Source organism: Ruditapes philippinarum, unplaced genomic scaffold (assembly GCF_026571515.1).
Source record: "Ruditapes philippinarum isolate M1 unplaced genomic scaffold, ASM2657151v2 ctg9435_1_1_1_1, whole genome shotgun sequence".
NCBI classification, from domain to species: Eukaryota; Metazoa; Mollusca; class Bivalvia; order Venerida; family Veneridae; genus Ruditapes; species Ruditapes philippinarum.
Window position 1 is genome coordinate 1 of NW_026859153.1, and position 13,191 is coordinate 13,191.

Here is a 13,191-nt window from a genome sequence, read left to right on the forward strand (position 1 = left end):
AAGTCACGTCTTCTTGATATTTGTGTCTTCTTCATAGCTGATGTTGATTTTCGAAGTTCTGTGAATATTGAGATTTGTCCTACAGCAACAAGAATGAAAGTACAAAAATTCAGGCCGACAAAGATTGACACAGAATAAATCCATCCTGGAGGTTTATCTCGTGTTAAAGGCAATGCAATACAAACTCCTGTTCTAGAGTAAAATTTGTTTTGGAAGTGACTTGTGTAAAGAATTGGAATGACCGATAGGATGATTGAAATGAACCAGCACAATCCACAAGAGACATAGGCCTTCATAGGTCCAAACCTCACTGTACCTAACGGAAACTTGATCACTAAAAGTCTATCTAATGTTATCAAGCAAAGAAAGAGGATGCTGGCTTCAGATGAAATTGTAGACAAAACTCCGGCAGTAATACACCAATTACTGTTTCTCCATTGATCGTCTACATAAATATATCTGCAAAAAATGGGAATAAATTATTTAAATTTAAGAATGAGTTGTTGTTTTTTTTATGTACCAACAGGTTCGTCGTCTTTTAATGTAAATAAATATCTTATTTTTTATTAATACCTCTTTCCTTTGGCATGATGGAATAAGATTCTACTAAAGTAATCCCATTCTAATTTGTGAGAAATAAATGTACATTTGCAATTAACAATTACGGAATTATTGACTTAATTTAACTGTTTAAATACTTCTTTGAAAAAAAGATACTTCGATCAAATTATGTGTGAACAATTTATATTTTTATATTGACTCGTTTACAAGTGTGATGAATGATATAAAAGTTTATTGTTATGAATATAGCGTAAAGAAACATATAGCTTTATTAAGTCGTAAAATATTTACAACTACAACTATGAAGCCAAGGTAAAGTGTACCAGTACCATATCTTTTTTGTGTGGTGTTTATAATTCGTGTATCTGTAGAAATTGTATCTAAATCATAACGGATGATTAATAACTGTTCACTGCAACATGACTCGGCAGTTTTGTTAATATCTATTTAGAACTGAGTACCTGTTGCTATTAAGAGAAAATTAATTTGACTTTGGTTTTTAAATTTAATCAGTTAAAATGTTGTTTCTGAACAGAGAAACAGTCATTTTCTGTTTCTGTAAAGCGAAGGGCCTTAACCAACTGCTGTTACATGCCGCAATATCTAGCTTGAGGCTTTGCATTTTTCCACCGAGGACTAGATATTCCCGTTTGTAACGACAGCCGATGTTTAATTCATTTTCTTGCATCTTATAAATCAATAATATTTCGAAAAGAAATTGTAAAAACAAATATTTCCATTAAGCACTTTTTTCTAACTTTCTTTGTTTGTTTCATTTGGGTTTACTTTACAGCGACAAGGTATAGGTCATATGGCGACGTTCCAGCTTTACTGCTGGATTTCAGGCACGAACGGGCACCTAAGTAGAACCACCGACGTTCCGAATCCAGCTTGATAGCTTCCTCGCATGAAATATTCCAGAGTCCCTCTCGGGATTTAAACCTAAGTACAGCAGTGAGGAGGCAAGTGGTTTGAAGTGGTTTGACCACTCGGCCACGTTTTTTTCTAATGGTAGCGATGTATGAATTAAAACTTATTCACATCAGCACAATGATTCGTGCTAAGAAAACAATTGATTTATAAGGGGTGGGTGAGAATGACGTCATATAAAACACGCAGGTTGACTTACCCGGGGTGTATGGCAGATTTTTCAAGCACCGGTGTAAAAATAAATAAACTTATTCATATCAGCACAATAACTTTATGCTAATAATGCAATTTATTGATAAAAGGAGCGTGGGAATGACGTCATATAAAATACGCAGGTTGACTTACACGGGGTGTATGGCAGATTCTTCTAGCACCGGTGTAAACAATAGATTAATTTATTCAGCACAATGACGTAATGCTTAGAACGCAATTGACTGATAAAAGGTGTATGAGAATGACGTCATATAAAACACGCAGATTGGCTAACCTGGGGTATATGACATTTTTCTAGCAGCGTTGTGAACAGTAGATAATCTTTCTGATATGCAAGCACTTGTTACTGAGTTGTTACTGAGAAAACAGTTATAAATCAGTACCTGTTTTTGTATAATGAACCGGTCATTTATCAATACCTGTTGCTCTAGAGTGAATTAGCAATTGCTATCATAATGAGGTAAACGCCTATTAGGAATTCTGTAATAACAGGGTTAGTTACAAATATGCCATTACATTTTTAACCCTTTCACGGTAGTATACGAGATTAATACTTTTTTGTATAGTGAGTTAGTCCTGTATTAATACCTGTTTCTATAGAGTAAATCAGCAACTGCTATCATGATAAGGTAAACACCCATCAGGAAATCTGCAACTGCTAGGTTAGTTACAAATATGCCATAACCTATTTTTAGCCTTTCACGATCGTACACGAGACGGTAGATAATTGACGATAGGTTCCCGAGCAATGAAGCTACCCCAACTATCCAAAGAACAGCTTGAAGTACACAGTTTCTCACCAGGTCTTCACATGAAGAAAATTCATTCTTCAATGGTTTGCAATGTTCTTCAGGAATATAACAAGGTCGGACACAGCAGAATTTAAATGCAGGTGTATGAAGCTCCCGAAGTGATCTGACGCCGTAGAACAAAAATTCTCCGAATTTAATAACTTTATTGCCTTCAAAGTTAATTTTATGAACTACCGTATTGTTAAATGCAAAATCTTCAATTTCCTCAATTCTGCTGTAAGAAATATCGATACTGCCAAACTGCAAGCCAGAGAATAAAAGTGAAGTGATCTTTTTTAGGTTTGCGCCGGAAATTTTTAAGGTTCTTACTGATTTCAAACCTTTAAAAGCAGTCGGTGAAAACATTGTTAATTCTTTATTTCTGTCAAGATTCAAATATGTTAGGTAGCGAAGTTTGCTAAATACCAGGTTAGATATTTCCTGTATTCTATTGTTGCTAAGATCTAACGATAACAAATGTTTCAAGTCAAAGAAGGCCCTTCCATCAATATAATGAATACTACATGATGACATATTAAGTCGTAACATGTAAGGAAAATTTAAATTTTGTTCAGGTATTTTTTTAACTTGTGGATTTATACTTAGATCAAGACTTCTAGCCTGTACAGTCAATGATGAAATGTCAGACATTGATATATTGGCTGCATGACAATTGATAACATCTCCCGTACAATTACATTTCTCTGGACATACAGAATTACAAAGTCGTTCATCATCACCATTTCTGCAATGAATGACATCATCACATACTTGTTCAAATGGTATACATTGCTTACTAGACAAACATCTGTACTTCCCAGCACATGGTACGATTGTAGCCTCTGAAATGGAAGAAAATATATTTTTACACATGAGTTTTAAAACAAATAGTCATCAATTACTTTATGCTGTTAGCATGGTTATATCATAGTTTATTGGTTTTCCTTAGTTGTTAAATTTATGATATGGTCAGTTATTACCGATGTAATCATTTGATAAAGCTAAATATGAAATATAAAATGAAAATGGACGGAGTCAAAACTCATATAAATTTATTTTATGGTACTTCTTTGTCTATTTTGTTTGAAAAATCTGATTGATAAAAAATCAAAAACATTTTTGTTGTTGAATTTAGTTTTGAAAAAAAAACTATCGAGAATGATACAAAATGGTCTAACAATGAAAATAAATCCGAACACCAATATATTTAATTCGAACAGTCAAAGCAAGACAGCTATTTCAATGCCGCAAACTACATAAATTTCACATTTATTTCACCATAAATACTCTCTATTTTTCTTGAAAAATATAAAATGAAATAAAATTAACACACAACATTTTATGTGTATTGAAACCGCGTCACACATCTATGAATGCATCAATCAATATATTACTGCGCGCTGTACAATTGCAGTTGCGTAGCAAGTTAAGGGGTTCGTAACCACTTTTCATTGATGATGACATTAAATAAAACGGTATTTTTTTCTTTTTTTTCCGTGAAATATGGTATATATTTTCACTCATGTTCGACTCGTAAAAATGTGGCATTTGGTTATGTTTCGTGAAAATTTATTCCATATTTCAATTCAACGAAAAAGTGTCCTCCTAATCTTTAAAATCAACGAAAAAAACAACACTTTTCAAAATCTAAAACGGTGTAATATTCATATGTGTAGGCAAACGAGTCAAGCTGACAATGCTGTTACCTGTACATATTTCTGGAAATCGTCTGAATCCAATCGAAAATAGAGAACTCCATTTACTAATGTGTATATCCTTTACATGTTTGTATCTGTTATCTTTATGAAGTGAAGAACTGAAATCTTTTATCAACCGATATATTGAAAACGATGGCTCTGAAATATTGGACAATGCTAGGCTAGCGACAACTGATGATTCAATACTGTTTTCCAGTACAATAATCGCCCTTTTTTCCGGCTTGGAAAACTGCAGTTTTTTAAGAAAGTCTCTTGCCATTGTTTTCAACTTGCATCCAGTTTCCTCAGTTTCCTTTTCTCCTTTTACACGTTCTACGTTTATTTCCAATAACCTGTAATCTATGTCAAACTTCATTTCTCTATGAAGAATCTTAAAAAGAAACAATCTGACGATGTTATTGTCACTGTTTGCGAAAAAATGTTTTGCTAAATGCGTTGCTGCTTCCCTGCTCTCAGAGTCATCATTTTCCACAAATAAGATTACTTCTCTATCCGAGTCTCCACAAGCTGAAATTAGAATTAAAATTTAAATACAGAATGCACTGTATTTAGGGCATTTTTTTGTAATCTTGATCAAACAATTTCCCCTTCAGCCATTTAACCCTGTTTAAATATCAACAATGTTGCTATTTGACAAAAATATCATAACAAAGACTGTGAGCTAGTTACACATACACTTAAATAATTTGATTTTGCTGATTTTTTCCGATACTGTGTACGACGATTTCTAGAACAGAAGAGTCTGATCAATTTATTTTTATAATACGCAAGCCACAACGTATCGATTAATGCACAATGTTAAAATTAAGCATAAAATCAAAAACCTTAAATACCTAATTCAACTCCGATATTAACTCGTCAACAGTAAATTTCATGAAACAGAAATAAAGGTAAACCAACAACTTAAGAATGTCACATTTTATATGCAGATAGTAAACAATTATACTAATTGAGATCACATATTCTATTTAATTTCTGATGGCATTTGAAATTAACACAGATTCACGAAAAATTGGGTCAGTTGTTACACCCTGGTCGGACAATATATTACAAACTTCATTTTTTGTACTTTTGACTTATTTTTGCTGCCAAAATACGACCCTAACTACAAGCTTTGAAATTTTCTATTTCTTGTTCCAATAGATCCATTTGTTTTAACGCGTAGTTCCTATATACACTCAATATCTCAATATTATATAACATACATGTACATGATGTATGTAGTTGTGTATCGTATATTTTGCGATCTGTCCTGACTTAATTATTCTAATTATTATTATCTAAGTTGTTGCCTTCTGCATCTATAATTTCAATTGAAACAAGCAAATCGATTTATTTTAATCACTTCATATTGTAGACTGTAAATTAAGGTTTGTATTTGCTCTCTTTATGCAAATATAATGAATTGTTTAACAATCTGTGAGAAGGGTTGGCAAAAATGCGCCTGCTAATTTATGAAGACGGACTTATGCCATATTTTAAGTTAGAGCAGCAAATTGTCTAGTTATTTGTTAGAAAGAGTTTTACATACAAGATAAATGAAATGTGACCTTGACCTTTGATCAATTTGATCAATAACCGTATTTATAGACTAGGTAAATGTGATCTCGAGTTTTGACCAATTGAATCTCAAATAATAAGTTTTTCTGACTTCAAAGACCAATATACCTTAGAAGTTTTAGGTAAAAGGACTCAAAGGTTGCTGTGCTATTGGTGATTAAATGTGTTATTGTAAATTATCAATATGACATTGACCTTTGATCATTAACCTCGTTACCCAAAAATCAATACGGATCATCTGATTGCCGTAGATTTTTTTTTAACTTCCAATGACCATCTATTTATAGTTATACCATTAACATTACATTTCCAAAAAAACAACAAAAAAATAAAAACAACAACAGCAACATCAAATTAAACATAATGGTTAATTTTCAATAATATTTCATTTTTTATTTGTTCTATAGACATACAAAGAAAATAATCCTAGCTCACAATCAACAATCCGATTTACATGTGATGTCGGATATGTATTATTTCCTTTTAAAACTTATGTATGTATAAATCTGGAGATTTGTGAAATCATCAAATGCCAAATTCTTAGATTGGTAATACCATAGCATTAAACAATTAGATCCTTTCAGAGATATCCATTGGTACTTTATCAAACAGGGCATTTAGTGAATATAGCGGTTTGTCTGACTTCTTTGATGGCACTTTCTGTGCTGTGGTATTTCTCACTTAATTGGGAAGGAGACTAAGCGTCTTCAGTTTGGGTAAAAATTATTGCTTAGATTGCAAAATTGGTAACTATAAAATTTTAAAGAACATTTCGATTGGGAAGAGGCCTTTTACATACATCTTTCGAATAAAGTGAACAATCACTGATGTGTTAGATAAAACGTGCCATTTGAAAACAAAGAAACCCTTAATTATGTAAATGGCTTAATAATGTTCAATCTGTAAGTATTATAGAATCACATGTTCATTCTTTTTACCTTTTTTGCAAAGCATTACAACTGTTCATGTATTAACCATAATACACCACCGGGCACAGTGGTGTTGTAGTTTGTTCATCAAATGCTGTAAACCATTTGCAAAAAGCAATATAAATATCTGTGATTCGTCGGCATTGCTACTGCCTGATTACGTATAGCATAAACAAAAACAACAACAACAGAAATTATAGAAATGATAAGGGCTCTCCCTGCTTTATACTAAATGATGTCAAAATAATTAGATAAACAGCTACATTGCATTTTCTTTGACAAATGATTTTACCTGCTCATACAAGACCCTAAGAAAATAGTTTTTTATGATGCACCATAAGCCATATATTATATCTATATACGGGGTCAAACGACTTTTGAAATTCTACAATAACAATTAACCTATTTACATTTCATCTTTTCATAACACAATAATATCCTACTGATATTACGTTTTTAAAACAAAAATCCAACCAACAGTGTGTTTTTCTTTCATAAACCATATTGTCATTCGACTGAATTATTTACAATTATTTTGCGATAAGTGCTTTATTTAAAATTATTAAAATCATTTTTGGAAAGAAAATATTAGTAGGAGTAATACCTCTACCTATATAACAAATAACTCTTTAATAAGCAACTTTAATTAGGTCATATGGTACATGTATCACAATACCTGTAGTCCAACTTTCTGGATATATCTGTTTAAACACATGTTGTTAAAAGTTCACTTAAAAGTGATGAAATAATTTGTTTATAATCTATAGATAGTGCAGGTGTAAGTAAATAACTTCCACAATATTTGTTTTTTATTCAGAAAAAATAACACTTTCAATTTCTTTCATTTTCCGAATTATTACAGAATGCATTTTTTTTTATATCTTTTGAAGAAGTAAATAATAACACTGAACTACTTAATTAAGTTAAGTCATTCACTCTTTTATCATCGTTTTCTAATAAAAAAATTCAGAAAATCTAGAAAGCATTATAAAATTAAGTACTTAAAGCACTTTACGATGTAATTTCTATATTTCATTCTATTTCTCTAGTTATTACTGAAGAAAAACACTGATTAAAGGTGTGTTTTTTAAGCTTTAAGTTTTGGGGCTTTGATATATTTCTGGGGTCCGATTTTTCAGTTCTGACTAAAGGATCTGACTGGATTTGGACGTTGCTATGGTGGCTGATTGGTGCCATTCATGTTTTTGCCCGCGACCCCGTCATGCAAAAAGACTAGGACTAGCAAGTTAAAATAGCGATCGAAAACACGCCTATAAGCGGGGACGCTGGGCGCAGTTAATTAAATAAAACTTCGCCCCGCGGTGGCGCAGATCGAGATTTCAGAATTCAATATTATATTAAATAAATACAACTTTGTCCATCTCGCTAATTAGCGTGTTTTCGCTCCGCATCCAAACCATTTCTACCTGTCATTTCACGACTTTTCGCGTGGCGGGGTCGTAGGGAGAAGTTTTATTTATATTATTATTGAAAAACAGAAACATTTTTCCAACACTTATCCCTAGATATAGAGGTTGAATACCAACTTTTATTAAAAATGTCTAGAACTTTAAAATGATATAATTTGCATGTTTAACTAAACTACTTGTTACATCATTTGTTTTCAATTTTAGAATACAAAGTACTTAGATCCCAACAAAAGTAAATTGTCACATAAACCGAAACGTAGGAGATTAATTAAGCCATGTTGTAATCAAAACGATGTAACTCTTGTGTAATCACCCTTTTTTGTGACGTCATTTGCGTTGAATTCAAACAAAGAGTTAGTGAGCGTTACATTTTTGGCGCGTCCATGACAAATTACACATTTTAACTGCAAACCAATCTTATTTTGGTTATGTGATAAAAAGAATATTAAAGTCGTGAAGATTCAATAAGAAATTTATGGAACTCCTTGAATAAAAAATTAAATTCTCGCCAGAGACTCGCATATGAAGATTTTATTTTACAAGTCCAATAAATTTAGTATTAAATCTACACTCTTTCAATATTCTTTGTGTATTAATTTATCATATCAATGAAATAACTTAAAATTATGAATTAGATTAAAAAAATATATATACGAACATATCATGAGACAAGTCTAAACGAAATGATCGATATCATTGCCAAACATAAAATTAATGATTGTTCAGCAGGTATAACAATGGTCTAATGTGAAGGTGAACAATTGCATGGCCAAGGACTAATATGTTAGTTTTATTACTGTAAGATATATAAATTGGATAATATGTAGTTATGACAATGGAATAATATGAAGATATGACAATAAGATAATCTGTAGATAAAACAATGGAATAATCTTTAGATATGACAATGGGATAAGTTGTTGATATATAAATGGGATAATCTGTAGAATGAAATGGGATAATCTGTGGATATAACAAAGGGGTAATCTGTAGATATGACAATTATAGGATTATATGTAGATATGACAATGGGATAAACTATAGATATGACAATGTGATAATCTGTAGATATTGCAATGGAATAATCTGTTGATATGATAATGGGATAATCTGTATTTATGACAATGCGATAATCTCTATATATGACAATGAGAAAATCTGTAGATAAAACAATGGGATAATCTGTAGATATGAAAATGGGATAATCTGTAGATGTGACAATGGGATAATATGTAGATATGACAACGGGATAATATGTAGATATGACACTTGGATAAACTGTAGATATGACAATGAGATAATACGAGGGTTGTTCAAAAAGTAATAGGACTGGGAGTCTTGCGTATTCAAATTTCATTCAATTTAGAATATTTTCATATGTACAGCAATCGTAAAATGTTTTCTACAAATCAAACATATTTGTTTTAATCTATTGTGCTAAACGCGCTTTTCCTTTGCTATTGAATAACCATGGTAACACGCACCCGGCGCAGCACATAAATATAGTTATTGGAGTTAAGTTCTACTTCTAATTTATTCATAAATAACTGTTTGTTTTCCCCTGTGTTCCATCAATACGTTAAAATATATTAATGTGACATTATGTCCAAATTTGACGTCATTCGGACATGAAATGGCCTATTTATTTAATTTTGAACAGCAGCGGTCATAGCGTTAGATGTAGAAATATGACATTCGTTAACAAACAGAAAATGTGTGCCATCGTTAAATTTTGCCAACGATTGACTATAATCATTGTGATACACACAAAATGATTAAATAAACAAAGGACAATTATCCTGCCATCAGGACACTTGTTTTCAGCTGGCACAAGCAATTCAAAAACTGCAAATACAAGATCACTAACGAGAAAGGGCGAGGATGAAAGTTGAAAATTGACGGGACGTTAGTGACGTCAATTGCAAAAGCGCTACAAAAGAATCCACGGTAAACGGTACGCGAACTGTTTATCGTTGTTTGTATCTGCTTCGGGTCTTCTTATTCAGTTTTAACCAAAGGATTGTAAAAAAGACATTTATCAACACTATTTTATTGTATTTAACTAGATACACGTGTAATCAATAAATTAATGTAATAGTTAACGGTAATAATTAGTAGTGTTTCCCGAAAACTTGTTTTTCTAAACGATAGACTGTGCTAAGTAGAAAAAGATACTTTTCAATTAAGGAATATCTTTATTGTTATGTATATAATCATATTGTTTTAAAAACATACAATGACATAGGTAAATTAATAAAATAAATTGCTTTTGCTTTAGCATTTTCAGCCCTATTGAGTTCCAAGGTTACTCAAAAACACGAGAAAACCCTGAGAATGGCCGGCTATCGGGCATTTATTTTATTTTGTTTTTTGAAACAGTGGAACGAGAATGTGGTCGCATTTTGTCTTGCTTCATAACCACATATGAGGCAAAGTAAAAGTTACATGACTTATACACCTAGAGACTAGGGAGACTACTTTCAGAAAGAATGACGCTTATTACAATTTCGATTTATTTTACGACGTCATGAACAATCAATTATTGTATTGTTAGCGTGCGCCGCGTTTCGTACCCCTTGTCATTTAAAAATTTCACAGAAATTTCATTTGTTTACATTTTGTTTTGATTTTTTCACTGTATATAAAGAACATGTTCCGATATTTGTCTCATGTAAAATTGTGTACGTAAATTTAAAAATGTGAACAGTAGAGCTGCAGTCCTATTACTTTTTGAACAACCCTCGTATGTAGATATGGCAATGAGATAATCTGTAGGTATGACAATGGGATACAATGTATGTTTGACAATGTGATAATCTGTAGATATAGTAATGGAATAATTTGTTGATATGGTAATGGTATAATGTGTATTTATGACAATGCGATAATCTCTATATATGACAATGAGACAATCTGAAGATATAACAATGAGATAATCTGTTTTTATCACAATCGGATAATCTGTAGGTATGAAAATGGGATAATCTGTAGATATAACAATGTGATAATCTGTAGATATCACAATGGGATAATCTGTATATGTGACAATGAAATAATCTGTAGATATGACAATTGGATTCTCTGTACGTATGCAAATGGGATAGTCTGCATATATGACAATGGGATATTATGTACATATGACAATGGGACAATCTGTATATATGGCAATGGGATAATCTATAGATATGGTAATGGGATAATCTGTAGATATGACAATGGAATACTCAGTAGATATGACAATGGGATAATACGTATGTTTTACAATGAAATAATCTGTTTGTGTGACAATTTACCAATCTGTAGGTATAGCAATGGACTGATATGTATTTATGGCAATGGGCTATTTACCTGTTTAGTGCAACATTTACTGTAGCTGATTCTGTTGTATTAAACATAGTTATTGGGACGGTCTGTGTAAGCGACAATCTTACTGATAGAATGTAACAATTATATATATATATATATAATTGTCCCTTTATTAACATAACAATCCAAGACTAGTAAACTGTTAAACTGACATTCATTAAACGAAGAAAAAAATCAAAAGAATGAGTTAAACAAATTATAGATTTTAATAGCTTACTACAGTCTTGTTCATCTTCTCCTCCAGGACATTCAGAATGTCCGTCACAAAGAAATCGTTGTTCAATACAATAACTTCCTGGACATTTGACTGTATTTGCTGGACAAGTGAAATTTTCTGAAAATCAAATGCTTTTCCAATGACTCGGACAATATTGAGCAATTCATTGTGAATTATTAAAATTAATATCATATTCTTCAGTGATGAATTACTGAAAAGTAACTGTTTTACTTTGTTGAAGTAGAATAAAATAATAAAGAATTCCAGACATAAGGTATGTAGCATGCAGAGCTGTCTCAGGACTTACGGTTTAGTACCTAAGTACCAGTAATTGCCAAGATATGCAGTACCATTACCGGTACCAGTACTAGATTTTCGTTCGGTACTGCAGTTTTAAGGAAGTTTAGGTATCATTACCAGCACTTTTAATAAATACAAACTGTCAAACAAATAATATCTCATGTATATTTACATATTTTAATTATACACCTTTTAAACAAGTATTTTCATTTCACAAGTGTACACTTCAAATTAAAAAAAAAACACAAAACATTATTAAGCAAAAATTATGTTATTATTATTTAGTGTAAAAGTTAACATTACACTTTAATGGTTTAACATACTTTTTACATACACCATATATTCATATTATATCTTATGGTTTAGAAACCAGTCACCAATCATCTCTTTTTAAAACACACTTTCACCTTTGTTAAATTTATTACAAATTTAATAACAACTTTTATTGTTCTAACAATATCACTTGAATTAGGATTATTTAGAATAGTAGCAATCAATTAGTGTTAATCTTGCTCTTTCTTTTTGCTCTTTCTTTAATAGTAAACTCAAATAGAAAAACTGATGGCATATTCTATAATACCACTAATTGAGACAGTAATGAAACATCAGTATCAATAATTGCAAAATCACTGCAGTTCGTACTGCAGTACCAGTACCAACACAGGTTATGCAGCTCTTGTAGCATGTAAGTTTTTTTTTGGTTTAAGTAGCTATAGCCGCTTATGTTTTACAGTATGATATAGATTCTTTCAAATGAATAATTCATTAATATTCTTGGTTTGAATCACAACAGAATCGTTGTTCAATTCTCTTTATTAGATTATGGAAAAAGATATTACAACATAATGAATATTATCCATTTAAAATATTTTTTTTATATTTTCAGCCAAAGGAATCTGACATCAACACAAAATCGAAATATTATGGTGTTTATTATGAACGTTATTATATGGAATATTAAATTGAAAAAGCAATATTAAAAACAGATGCAAAAACATTTACTTGTTTCTAGTAAGTATTGACAGCTTTACCGTAAAACCGATAAAACTGATCAATATGTTGTTTTTTTTCAATAGAGATTATATAACTTGTTAAATTGAGTTTGTAGACTTATACGCCAATTGCATAATTTGTTTTGCGTCCTTTCCACTTCATTTCTTTATAGCAACTTTCCTT

General features: G+C 31.3%; 1 protein-coding gene across 1 annotated transcript in view; it reads right to left on the reverse strand.

The window, feature by feature from the left end:
- Positions 1-7: 7 nt before the first annotated feature.
- LOC132755433 (G-protein coupled receptor GRL101-like) overlaps positions 8-13,191 on the reverse strand; it is a gene marked incomplete at its 3' end in the record, with an annotated part of 35,208 nt that continues 22,024 nt past the window's right edge. The window contains exons 10-13 of the mRNA XM_060746295.1: positions 11,716-11,832; positions 4,202-4,720; positions 2,293-3,337; positions 8-459 (exon numbers count right to left, since the gene is read on the reverse strand). Of these exons, the coding sequence (XP_060602278.1) occupies positions 8-459; positions 2,293-3,337; positions 4,202-4,720; positions 11,716-11,832 (2,133 nt within the window). The remainder of the gene's footprint in view (positions 460-2,292; positions 3,338-4,201; positions 4,721-11,715; positions 11,833-13,191) is intronic.